This window comes from Sus scrofa, chromosome 2 (assembly GCF_000003025.6).
Source record: "Sus scrofa isolate TJ Tabasco breed Duroc chromosome 2, Sscrofa11.1, whole genome shotgun sequence".
In the NCBI taxonomy this organism is placed as follows: domain Eukaryota; kingdom Metazoa; phylum Chordata; class Mammalia; order Artiodactyla; family Suidae; genus Sus; species Sus scrofa.
Window position 1 is genome coordinate 68,865,611 of NC_010444.4, and position 13,609 is coordinate 68,879,219.

The window sequence follows — 13,609 nt, forward strand, 5'->3', positions numbered from 1 at the left end:
AAGGGGCGACTCATGGTCTGACTATGACCCAGGCTCCCAGGATGACCCACAGCCCGTCTCACCCAGACTCACCTTGAAAGAGCTCCCATGTGGGGACACCGAGCGTGCTGGCCTTGCCCACCTTGAATGCCCAGTCACCATCAGGAACTCTTTGGGGACAGAGACCGGGCCCCTCGGGGATCCCAGCCTGGCCCCCCCGAATGCCCAGAGCCTTTAGCACATCCACAGAGTCTGCTGGAAAAAGAAACAGGCAGGGGGACTGTTAGAACCAGCCCAGAACTCTGTGCTCGTGGCTCGGGTTTGGGGGACTCCCCCTGCCCACCTATGTTTGTGGGTCAGGGAGAAGGAGCAGGTCTGGGACCCACACCCCCCTCACCACTCCACAGCTGTTCTGGTCTCATCAGCCTGTTGACTCCTGTTTTTTTTGTTTTGTTTTGTTTTGTTTTCCCCTTGGTTTTTGGTGAGAAAAAAAAAAAAAAAAAAAAGCTGACCTAGTTCTGGGATGAATCAAAGCTTCCTGGCCCCAGCCCCAGAGCCAGACTGTCCCCCTCTCCAAAATCCCCCACACCAGCCCCCTGGGGCTGCTTCCCAGGCTCAAAGCCCCCTTGCCAGGGGAAACCCACATAAAGAGGAGGGGCTCCTTGTGTGTGTTCTCCCCACCCCTTCCCCTGGGCTCTCCTCCCTCAGCTCTCCTCCCTCTGACCACCATCACCCATGACCTCCTCCCTCTGACCTCCATCACCCATGACCTCCTCCCTCTGACCTCCATCTCCCATGACCTCCTCCCTCTGACCTCCATCACCCATGACCTTCTCCCTCTGACCTCTACCTCTCCAACTTCTTCCTTCTGACCACCTCCCTCCGACAAGCATCACCCATGACCTCCTCCCTCTGACCACTCTTTTTCTGATTCCCACTGACTCCTTCACACCCTCTGACCTTCCTCTGCCTGACCCTGTCCATCTCCCTTTGCCTATTCCAGTCTCCTCCATCTGATTTTGACCTCTTTGTTTTATCACCCTCCCTGAACTTCTCCTCTAACTACCTCTCTCTGATAACCTCCTGACCTCTTCCTTCTGACCCTCTCCCTCTCATCCCAGCAACGGAAGGAACTGGTCCAATCAGATCCTAATCCAGACTGTCCTGCCAACTATACACTGTGTAGCCTGGCCAGGGCTAAGTGAAACCACATGGCTTGGGCAAGTGTGGGCGGGGTCTTCTCCTCGGCCCAAAGCCCCTGCCTGATTTCCCCTCCCCCCAGTAGACTGTCCCACTGACCCCCTGACCCAGCCTCTTGGCAGGAGCCAGATTCTGCTGAATCTGCCATGACCTCACCCTGGGGGCGGCTCTGCTGACCTCACCAGTGGGAGCCAGGGTTGGGGGCCAGACTTGGGGGAGATAGGGTCTTGGATGAGGGCCCCCAGGAGCTCCTCCTGGGTCAGAGCCTTCATTCTCCAGGCTCTACAGAGCCTTGTTCCATCCTCTCTCTTGTCCCCAATCTCCTTCTGCTCCTTTTTTTCTTCTCTCCCCCTCCCTGCCTTCTCTTTGTCCCACTTTCTGAGTCCAACTCTGAATCAGTCTCTCTTTCTCTCGCTCCCTCTCTCTCTTACTTCCTAGCTCTGTGTCTGCCTCTTGGTACTTCCATGGCTCTCACATATGTCTCTCTCTGCATGACTCTATCTCTGTGCCTCTCTCTATTTATCTCTGTGTGTGGATTACTCTCCCCAATGCTCTCTCTCTCCATCCGCACCCACCCCCCCAACCCTGCCGCCTCCACCAGTCCCATCTCTAATTGCCTGTTTTGTGGCTGGGCTGTCATTAAGAGGTATTTGGGTTACAGCCCCCTGGGGCTAAGATCTGGACTCCCAGGCTCTGCTGACCACAAGGGTCACTCCCCTGTGGAATGATCATTCCAGCTGCCCCTTCTCCAGGCTGGGGCCCAGGGCAGGGCTGAGATCCATGATTCCACCCAGTGTGTCTCTCAGGCTCTCCTTTCACCCAGACTCCAGTTCCTGTGCAGTGGGAAGGGGTCTCCCCTCAACCAACTGCTCATTCACAATTCAAAATTCTTTCCCAGCATCTAACCCAAGTCTCCTGCTTCAATCAGTGTTCCTTCTGTAATGACCTTTCAGAAACTAACTGCCCTTTCTTTTCATGGCTGGCTTTGTGACAAGGAGACACACAAGAGGCATTGAGTCTTGCCTGCAGGGCCAGGGGGTGGTGGGGTCTCTCATATATCTAGCTTGCCCTTCCCCCTGTAGGCTCCCCCCTGTGCTGATCGGGACCCCAGGGAGATGTGGGGTGGGGTCTAGGTTGTAGAGGGAGGCAGGCTGGGACCTCATCAGATGTATAAGAGAGCTTAGGCACGAGTGTCTGTGCAAATGAGTATATGTGCTACACATTTGTGTATATGCATGCAAGCACATGTGTGACTTCACATGGACAAGAGACTAGCGGAGCATGTGTTTTGGGATGTGCTGAGGTGTGCAAGTATTTGGCCTATGATGACGAGATGAGGTGCAGTTCTTTGACTTGTCCTGGGGTCCTGGCAGTGAGTTGGAAGTTCTGCAGGTGAGGTGGGGAAGTCTGTGATTGTAATCACTCCGACTAGAGATGGAGGAGTGTGATTATACTTGAGAGTGTGGCCAAGTCAGCGAGTGGGTGACTGCTTGAGAATGTTGACTGTGTTGTAGGGATGCCAGTGGAAGCATGTGTGAGTGTTTGAAAGCGTAGGAGGGTGGCAAAAGCTGTGACCGAGTAGCGGGTGGCTGCTGGCATTGCCTCAGCGTGGGCACCAGGTGTTTAACATCCCTGATGTCCCAAGGGCCTTATATTCCAAACCGATGCCTGAGATTGCACGACCATATGGATGTGTCAGCGTGGGAATGGGGCATAGGCCAATGTGGGATTATCTGCGTGAGCAGGCACCTCTCTGGACTACAGAGGAAGTAAGAAAGTGGGGGCGGGGGGAGTCTGAGGGGGGGATCTGAGTTCATTTTAGGGAAGGATTACCGGAAGGGCCTGACCTGGAGTATCTCAGACCAGGGAAGCCCCTCAATCACCTCTTGAAGGATCACGACCTTCCCGAACCCCGGGGCGCCCCCGACCCAGAACCCTGCGGGGCGGGGCGCGGCATCCAGCCAGATGCTCACAGCTGGGTATGCGTCAGCGCTGACTCACACGTCCGGCGGCCCCCGGGACCCCTAGGGGGGCCCCTGAGAAATTCCTCGGGAAAAATACCCTGAGGCTCGCTCAGCTTGGGGGAGCAACTTCCGCTGGCCACCCCCCACCCCGCCCGCGCTCCGCCCCGCCCCGCCCTGCGCCCCGCCCCGCCTCGCCCCTCACCAAGGCCCTCCCGAGGCCCTGTCCATGGTGCTGATCCCTACTCAGGGGAGCTCGGGGTGGGGGGAAGGGGCAAGAGTCGGGGGCAGAAGAAGAAGAGGGAGAGTAGGATGAAGCCATTTGGAGAAATGTAAAGGGAGCTTTGAATTCCAGATCGAGCCCTTCCTCTAATAGTCCCTACTCACCTCCACCCTCAAAATCACCCTCAGGGGCAATTATTTACCCCCCAGATCACAAGCACAGCCCTCACAGGGCCACCCAGAGACACACAATCACACCCATAACACACACAGGTTATTCTCAAATAACCGCACACAGACACACACTTGCATATCCACAACTCAGTCACAGACTCGCCCGGGGATCATCACATCACCCATATCCAATCTTTGTCAACCCCGACCTGGAGCACACACACAATTTCACTCCAAATGGCAGCATGCACATTTCTACACACACACACACACACACACACACACACACACACACACACACACTTACAAATTGCATTCACTCCCACTGATCCACCAGAAAACAGGGTCACATGTTTCCCCGCCCCTGCCAGCTGTCACATCCACAAACGGCTTAATGCCGGACACTCGCGTCCCAACACTGCACTGTAGCCACGCGCAACGTGCACGCCCTTCATGCACGCCCGGACACCACGCAGTCTTTCGGGATCTCGCTGCATCCTGCCCTCTGGGTCCAGTATCTCCCACCCAGCTCACCGGCCTGCGTCTGGGGCAGAAGCTGCAGGGAAATCAGGAGCAGGCAAAGGCCGGCCCGCGGCTGGCCCAAGCCCCGGCGACTCCCCATCCCAGAGCGGCCCACACTCAAGGCGGGGGCCCAGTGGGGGTGGCTGCGAGGCGCGGCGACTCCACGGGCTTGGTACACTCTCGCGGCGGTCGGCTCCAGTCGGGATCCGCAGGAGACTGCCCGAGACCCCGCCCTGGCCTCGCCCTGTGCTCCAGCGCCCGGCCAGGCGGAGCTCGCTGGAGGGGGGGGAACGGGGGGGGGTAGCTGACAGCTGGTCGGGGGAGTTGGGAAAGTTTGTGCAGAGATCTGATTGGCCAGCTAAGGGTGGAGTCCTGGGCCGGGAGCCGGGCCCTTCTTGCCCCACCCCACGGTGGAGGAGGAGGGTCACTCCCACCCAGCCTTAGAATTCCGGGTCCCAGCCTTACCCTAAACACTTTCCTTCTAAAAGGCCCCCTCAAAGGAGATCTTAGTCTCATTCAAACCTTCAGCCTTCATCCAGGTCCTGGAATTAGGCTCTGCGGCTTTATACCAGATCGTTTCTGTCTCAGCCAGGCCCCCAAATACACTTCCAGCTTGACACCAACTTCTCACCCACCTGCCTGGCCCCACAAAAAAGATACCAGCCCCACCCCATACCTTCCCCCTAAATAAGGGATCCTCAACCCACTTCAAACTTCACCCCAGATTCCAAAATATGTCCCCAGCCTCAGCCCCAGATCATGTCTCTCCATTCAAATCCCAGAATTGGATGTCCTAGCTGCCCCCGCCAAAACCCTTAGCACAGATTTCAAAATACAGTTCTCAATTCCCCCCCCCCAAATGCTTAATCTTCACATAAGGGCTCCCACCTCCTTCCCCGGGCCCTCCTCTCCCTGACTCAGCCCCCCAAATGGATGCTCCAGCCCCAATCCCAAATATTCACACATCCCCACTAAATCAGGGAGTCTGGCCCTAACTGAGAACAGGGCATTGCCACAGGGAGGGGAGGATCCCTGCCATTTCTGGGGTGAAGTAGGCTCCCCACCCTATGGAACTCCCTAGTGTGAGGAGGCCCCCAGGGGGTCAGGTCAGGTGGAGCTGTCTGCACACCTGAGCAAGCGCAGACATGCAGGATCTGAGGGAGCTTCAGCACGGAGGCACCCAAGGGGTGTGTCCTAGGCCCTGAACCTCCCCACCAAGGGGAAGAGGAAGAAACAGGCAGTGCCTCCCTTCCAGCCTCTGGCTCAAACAAAGAGTCTCTGTGTCCCTTAGGAAGAGGGATGGGGCCCCATCTGGCCTGAGGGGGAGATGGGGGCCCTGGGTGGGGGAGGAACAGGACTCTCCCCCAGGCTGCTGCTCCTCCCTCTCCAGGGACTTCAGAGGCTGTCTTCTTTAGCTAAAAGACTCCCAAAGTTCCTACTCTGCCCTGCTTTGTTGGGAAGTTCTTCCTATAGTCTAACCCCATCTTCTGATATGTCTACACTCATTCTCTCTTTGAAAGGAAACTTCTGGGACCACACTCTGGGTCACCCCTCTCCAATCAGAGATTCTTTGCCCAGGTAAAGACAGCAAGAGAACACCCCCGCTTATGCCCCACATGCCCTGAAACTCCCTCAGCCCTGAATATTTTACAATCACCATCACAAAGTCCCCAGTTATGAGTATGGCAGTGAGGAGAGGACATTTTTTGACAGATAAAAGGAAGGGACCAGGAGTTCCCGCTGTGGCACAATGGGATCAGCAGCATCTTGGGAGCACTGGACGCTGGTTCAATCCCCAGCCTGGCACAGGGCACAGCTGCTTCAGGTTGCAACTTTTCAGCTCGAATTTTATCCCTGGCCCAGGGAACTTCATATGCCTCAGGGTGCCCCCCCAAAAAAGGAAGGGATTATACTGAGGATAAGGGATCCCCCCTCAGCTGCCTGCCCAAGGTCATTTCATAGTCAGGGGCACCCAGGGACCCTTTACCCTGCAGGGGATCAGGTAGAGGGTGCTTAAGAGGGGGCAGATGAGCAGATGATGGGTGGACGGAGTCAGGTGCTGGCCAGCACAGGTCACGTGTGCTGGGAGGGCTCAACATGGCCGACACACCACGGACTGTGCTGATCTCAGGATGCTCCTCTGGGATTGGCCTGGAGCTTGCGGTGCAGCTGGCTCGTGACCCCAAGCAGCGCTACCACGGTAAGGGGTCCAGGGCAGGGGCAGAGAGGACAGGGGTGAGCGTGGCTTCCCAGGACCCTCTGCTCTCCCAGCACCATTTTATTTCCACCAGTCCATGTCTTCAACTGCATTTGTGGGCTTGAGGAGGACCCAGGACACATGGAGCCTCCCCTCCCACCTCTGCTCCTGAATCATCCCCTCATCCAAAGAATATTTCCAATGCCCTTACTAGGTACCAGGTTCTAGGTCCTGGAAACACAGCTGGAAACAAAATAAAAATCTCTGCTCTGGGCGGGGTGTAGTGGGAGAGGGGAGGGAGGACAAACCATAAATAGATTTTTTAAATTGTATCATATGGCTGAGGCTGACAAGGGGTCAGAAGCAAAATAAAGAAAGGGGGGAACATGGTAGGGGTAGACATGAGTAATATTTTTTGAAGGGCTGGCTGGTGAGGGCTTCTCTGATATTTCACTCAGGCATTCCCTAAGACTCCCCTCCCCCACCCCTCCCCAGATTACATTCCAAGATTAGCCTCTTAAGTGACCCTGACCTTGAGGGTTTAAGGGGGGGATGGGGCCCTTTAGGTCTAGGAACTTGGCCTCTTGCAACTCTAGAGACTACTGCTCCAACATGCACCCCACCCAAGGAAACCTCTGACCCAGAGCACATTGGAGTCAAAGTGGGCAAAGGGCTGTTACTTAAGAGGAGGATGCAAGGGCGAGAGCATCACCCCAGTTGGCAGAGCTGCTTCTCCCAGCCCTCTGCCCTCTGTCTTAGAGACACACACAGCTTTAAGTGTGACAGTCTGGGTGCTAGTGTGCAGGGAAGTAATTGTGCTGTGCGTGTCTCTGTGGGCATGCAGATGAGCATATAACACTGCTGAAGGATGATGTTTATGGAGAGCTTACAATGTGCCAGGCTTCAGTCTAAGTGTTTTGCATCTAATAAGTCATTTGATCCCCACATCACCCCTATAAGGCAGCTCTTCCCATATGCCCCATCTTAGAAATGAGGGAACTGAGGCACTGACCGCCAAAGTCCTTGCTCAAGGTCACCTCACTGTGACTTGGCAGAATCTGGATTTGAACCCAGGCAGCACAGCCCCCGGGCCTATGCTTGTCACTATATGTAGATGTATGTGGTCCCATTCATGTGTGTAACACCTGTGAATCACACAGGCTCATACACACATGCAAATGTGCATATGATTGCGGGGACAGGTGTAGGAGGTGCAAATGTGTACGGATGTGTGAGCTTAGGACTCTGACAGACTCAGGTTCAAATCTCAGTTCTTTTTTTTTTTTCTTTTCAGGGCCATACCCACAGCATATGGAAGTTCCCAGTCTAGGGGTCCAATCGGAGATACAGCTGCTGGCCTACACCTCAACCACAGCAACGCCAGATCCAAGTTGCATCTATGACCTCCACCACAGCTCCTGGCAATGCCAGACCCTTAACCCGCTGAGCAAGGCCAGTGATCGAATCCACAACTTCATGGTTCCTAGTCGGATTCGTTTCTGTGGGCAATGATGGGAACTCCTCAAATCTCAGTTCTAACACTTGATAGGGGTGGAGCAGACAAGAAACTTCACTTTGTTGGGCCTCAGTGTATTAATGGGGATAACTTTACCTACATTTACTATTGCTAAAAACAAACCACCCCAAAATGTATGGTGTAAAACAGCTGTAATCATCTTTCATGGTTTACAAAGGTCATGAATTTGGAAGGGCTCAGCTGGGCAGTTCAGCCTCAGGATCGAAGACTACAACTAGAACAGAGGAGATTGGAACATGTCAGGGCTGATCAGACATCTTTCTCCCTTCCAGTAATCTCAGGACTTCTCCATGTTGTCTTTCTATCTGGGCTAGCTTGAGCTTCCTCCCAACGTGTGGCCTCAGGACAGCTGAGCTGCTACAGGGCTAAAGGCTTCCAGAGTGAATGTTGGAGTTCCTGCTGTGGTTCAGCGGGTTATGAACCTGACTAGTATCCATGAGGATGAGGTTTCCATCTCTGGCCTCGATCAGTGGATTAAGCTGTGGCATAGGCCTTGAGCTGTGGCATAGGCTGGTAGTTGTGGCTCTGATTTGACCCCTAGCCCAGGAATTTCCATATACGGCAGGTTCAGCCCTAAAAAGTAAAAAGAAGGGTGAATGTTACAGCAAGTGACATTATAGCAAGTGAATGTTACTGCAACATCTTTTCCATCCTAATCTCAGAAGATGCACAGTGTTACCCTTACCATAGTCTATAGTTTCCCAGCTAAGTTACAAGATTCAAGGAGAGAGGAACCAGATTTCTTGTCTGGATGTGTGAGTGGCTTGGTTCTAGAAAACCTGTGTGATAAAAGATGTGGCCATCTTTGAAAAATGAGTCAGTGACCTAATCATAGGGTTATTGTGATGATTAGATTTAGTGCTTATGAAAGTGTCTAGCATAGAATCTGGCACATAGTAGGTTTTCAATAAATTGGAACTAGTGTTGATGGTGTAAATATGGCTATTCATACTTGCATGTGTATATCTACATATAGTTGACTTTAGGTGGGCATGCATTTTTTTTTCTCAAGCCAATCTGTTCTATATTGATTTTATTGTCATACCTACTGGTTTTGAATTCTATGAAGGCAGAGATTTTGTCTGTCTTATTTCATGCAGTAGTCTCCGCACCTAGAACAGGGCACAGTGTGGGGTAGATGCTCAATGAATGTTTGCTAGATAAATGGATGGATGGATGGATGGATGGATGGACATGTAAATGTCTGTACACACGTATGCATTCATGGTTGGATGGTGAACACAGGTGCGTAAACCTGTGCACCTCCATTCCTCCGTGACTACTCATGCAATATCACAGAAACATGTAAGTCCACACACAAGGTGAAGGAACCCAGTGCCTGCCCCAACTCTCCCCTTTTTCCCCAGTGGTGGCCACCATGAGGGACCTGGGAAAGAAAGGGACACTGGAGGCAGCTGCTGGGGAGGCTCTGGGTCAGACCCTCACCGTGGCCCAGCTGGACGTGTGCAGTGATGAGTCAGTGGCCCAGTGTCTCAGCTGCATCCAGGGCGGGGAAGTGGACGTGTTGGGTGAGTCTGAGCATCCCCTGGGGTCATTGCCCCCCCTTCCTGGCCCAAGCACAGATCCTCATCACAGGAAGGCCTCTCCAGTGCCTAGGCACCAGCCCTCTTGTTTCACCAGCAACCTCTGACCTGGGACAGAAGGGGTAGACCAGTTGGCTAAGAGCCCAGGATCCTATTCAGTGTATTATGGATTCAAGAAATAAACTAAGACCTGGGAAATAGGGTGAATTTTATTGAATAGAACTACTCACATATGGGGAAAACCGTATGTGGTTGGGAAAAGCAATTTGATGAGTCATTGAGGGAAAGAAGCATGATAAAGGAGCAACTCATGGTCCCTAAACACCCTTCTAAGGAGGGTAGGTGGGGCTTTTGATGCAATTTGGGGTCAGAGTTGAATTGCTCATGCATTAAAGGGGAGGCTGTTCCCAGCAGCCCTCTCCCTCACCCAGGGCTCTGAGTCCCCTACAACAAATGCTAAACTACATTTAAAGATCACCAATGTGCCACATTTGTCCAACCAAGATACCTTGGATTGGCCCTAGAAGTGAGGGAGAAGTGAGACGGTTTAGGGAGTGTCCTGGGGGAGTGACATTAAAACTTTGGGAAACTTCAAAGTAACCTTCACCACCACCACCCTTAGTGAATAATGCTGGAGTGGGCCTGGTGGGGCCCTTGGAGGGGCTCAGCCTAGCTGCCATGCAGAACGTCTTCGATACCAACTTTTTTGGGGCTGTCCGTCTGGTCAAAGCTGTGCTTCCTGGCATGAAAAGAAGGCGACAGGGCCACATCGTGGTGGTCAGCAGCGTGATGGGGCTGCAGGGTGAGCCCTGGGGATGCACCCCAAGGAATCCTCCCAGTGTCTGACCCTCCCCAGGCTGGAAGGATGGCAACTAGGTTTTAGCTCATATTCCCCAAATATAGCTATGTTGAGAAGGATTCTGCAGCTCAGATGGAAAATGTTCTGGGATAGATTAACTATGTCTACAATGGTACAGGATTAGGCAGGATGGCCATCTACATCCATTATCAACCCCACTTCTTGAAACCTCCAAAAATCAATTCCAACCATCTCCAAAAACTCCAAGGAATCATCGGCACTCCTCCTGAGACTCCTTGCCAAACATCTCCCACCAGACCCCAGAGATTTCTAGCTTTGGGACTCTGAGGTTCTACAGAAAAGAGAGATTGACTAGTGATGTCTGCTCTGGGCCCACTGTGGAGGCCACCTACTTGCCATCCATGCTCCTGGGTCCTTCCTCCTTGAACCCTCTAGACTCCCTTCCTCTCGCTGGAAATTTCCTCCCATCTGCCCCCCTCCCCAGAAGTTCTCTAAGGAATCCACCCTACTTGTTACCCTGCCTTGGAAAATCTGCTTTTACTCAGCCCCATCCCTTTGGCCCCTCTTCCAGCTGTACCTCCTGCCCTTGGGGAGGGGGTACATTCACTGATAAAGACCCTGATGAAGAGGCTTCTCCACAGGGACACTGGGGATCTGATACTCAAGTGGCCCAAGGGTTTAAACGGTGGAGGGAAGTAGGAGAATTTCCTGGACTGAGGGTGAATAAAGCACTGTTAGGAGGAAGTGGGACTTGACAGCCCAAGACAATCCCATCCTGACCCCATATGCTTCCATCACACAACAGCACACACCCATCACGTTGGCCCCAGATATTCTCTGATCCTTAAATCCTCTCTGCTCTGTCTCCCAAGACCCCATCCCTCTGGACCCATAAAGTCCATCACCCAGACCCCCAAAGGGCCTGCCTTCCTGCAATCCTCGCAGGTGTTGTGTTCAACGAAGTCTATGCCGCCTCCAAATTTGCCATCGAGGGATTCTTCGAGAGTCTGGCTGTCCAGCTACTCCAGTTCAACATCTTGTGAGATGAGCACTTGGACAGCGACATGGGAATGGAGGCAGCGAAGGGACAGAAAAGGAAAGGGGAGGAGTGGAGGAGATGGGGGAGCAAGAAGTTGTAAAAAATGATGAGAGAAGGTCCCCAGGGGTGCAGCTGGTTAAAGATCCAGCATTGTCACTGCTGTGGCTTGGGAGGCAGCTGTGGCGTGGGTTCAATCCCTGGCCCCAGAACTTCTGCCTGCCTTGGGCACATCCCACCCCCCAAATGATGGGAGAAGCAGGAGAGGGAGAGAGAAAGAGGGACAATAATGGGCAAAATGGGGCAGATAGCGTGTCAGAGCACCAGACCCTCTCCCCCTACCCCTGTTCCCAGCATCTCCCTGGTGGAACCGGGCCCAGTGGCCACTGAATTTGAAAGGAAGCTCCTGGAGCAGGTTTCCACAGCTGAGTTCCCAGGCACAGACCCTGATACGCTGAGCTACTTTCGGGATTTGTACCTCCCAGCCTCCAAGGAGCTCTTTCGCTCTGTGGGACAGAACCCACAGGATGTGGCCAAGGTGAGTGTTGGGGGGGGGGTTGTCCAGAGCCCTAAGACATGACTCAGGTATGCGATGGGGCCCCTCCCCACAGAACTCCCCTCTCCCTGGGTCCCAGAGCTCAGGCCTCCACCCCACAGGCCATTGTCAAGGTCATTGGCTCGGCCAGACCACCCTTGCGCCGACAGACCAACACCCGCTACACTCCACTGACCGCACTCAGAGCAGTGGACCCCTCGGGCAGCCTGTATGTACGAACCTCCCATCGCCTGCTCTTCCGCTGGCCACGCCTCCTCAACCTTGGCCTTCGATGTCTGGCATGCAGCTGCTTCCGCACCCCAGTGTGGCCCCGGTGAGCAGAGCCTCACCCAACCCTCCTCACCCCTGAACAGACAGGCCTCTTTAGTTCACACCCATCTCAGGCCATACTGACTCTTCACTCATTCATTCATCTGCTCAGCAAACTCTGCCTGACCCACTCTGTGTCTGGGCATTGCTGGGACACCAGAGAGCCCTCAGCCTCCAGGCATTGACTCCTCTGTGATCAGGGCAGGGGGCAGAGAGAGGGGGCCCTGGGATCCTGGGGCCCTGGGTGGAGGAGCAGGGAGCAGAGAGCTGGAGTTGTGTCTGAGAAGGCAAGGGAAGCTTCCTGGAGGAGGGGAAATTGTTGTTGGACTTGGGGAGGATGAGACCGGCTGCCTCAACCACCTTCTGGACTTCATGGTCTTGGGTCTGGGGATTCAGGGATGACCCAAAGATCTATATCCTCCCCCCACCTCCACAGAGCTAGTTTGACCATGGGATCTCCAGATTTTTCTGGTCACATACTCCATCAGCAAAACATGTTTGTGCATACACCAGCAATGTATGTATATTTTTCACAAAATGTATATTTGCAACCACTAGCAATCATTATATTTAATAAAGTTCAATTTCTTATGTTTAAATTAAAAATCAGGAGTTGCTGCATGGCTTAGTGGGTTAAGGACACAATGTTGTCTCTGTGAGGTTGCCTTGCTCAGTGGGTTGGGGATCCAGTGTTGCCGAAAGCTGCGGTTTAGGTTGCAGATGTGGCTCAGATCTGGTGTTGTCATGGCTGAGGCATAGGCCAGCAGCTGCAGTTTCAATTTTACCCCTAACCTGGGAACTTCCATATGCCACTAATTTGGCCATTAAAAAAAAATTAAAAATCAGTAGGGTCCATCTTACACCTATTAGAATGGCTACATCAAAAAAGCAAAGCAGGAATTCCTGTGGTGGCTCAGTGGTTAACAAATCTGACTAGGAGCCATGAGGTTGCAGGTTCAATCCCTGGCTTCACTCAGTGGGTTAAGGATCTGGTGTTGCCATGAGCAGTGGTGTAGGTCACAGATGTGGCTCAGATCTGGTGGCGCTGTGGCTGTGGTATAGGCTGGTGGCTACAGCTCCGGTTGGAACCCTAGTCTGGGAGCCTCCATATGCCATAGGTACGGCCCTAAAAAGAAGAGAAAAAAAAAAAAGCAAAGCAAAATAAAACAAAAACAAGAAAATAACAAGTGTTCACAAGACTGTAGAGAAATTGGAACCCTGTGCACTGTTGGTGAGAATGTAAACTGGTGCGGCTACTATGGAAAACAATATGGCAGTTCCTCCAGCAACAACATAGAATTATCATATGACTCAGCGGTTCCATTCTTAGGTATTAGTCAAAAGAATTGAAAACAGGGTCTGGAAGAGATATTTGTATATCCATGTTTAGAGCAGAATTGTCCATGACAGGAGAAAGGCAGAAGAAACCCAGATGTCCATCAAGAGATGACTGGCTATGGAGTTCCCATTGTGGCACAGCAGAAACGAATCCAACTAGGAACCATGAGGTTGCAGGTTCGATCCCTGGCCTCACTCAGTGGGTTAAGGATCC

At 53.0% G+C, this 13,609-nt stretch overlaps 2 protein-coding genes across 6 annotated transcripts in view; one reads left to right on the forward strand and one right to left on the reverse strand.

Annotated features, from left to right (window-relative positions):
- The window catches only part of COL5A3 (collagen type V alpha 3 chain), a 41,718-nt gene extending 37,414 nt beyond the window's left edge, over positions 1-4,304 (reverse strand). For 3 of the 5 annotated variants that reach the window (XR_002341044.1, XM_021081438.1, XM_021081442.1), the window contains exons 1-2: positions 4,071-4,304; positions 73-234 (exon numbers count right to left, since the gene is read on the reverse strand). Coding sequence is in view for 4 of the 5 variants with exons in the window: in XM_021081438.1 (XP_020937097.1) it covers positions 73-234; positions 4,071-4,158 (250 nt within the window). In the remaining variant the exon portion in view is untranslated. 5 annotated transcript variants of the gene reach the window in all.
- Positions 6,097-12,612, forward strand: RDH8 (retinol dehydrogenase 8 (all-trans)). The gene is given in 7 exon segments (XM_003123249.3): positions 6,097-6,148; positions 6,151-6,258; positions 9,160-9,321; positions 9,959-10,138; positions 11,102-11,195; positions 11,547-11,730; positions 11,850-12,612. Coding segments are annotated over 7 exon segments (996 nt in total). The 3' UTR covers positions 12,066-12,612.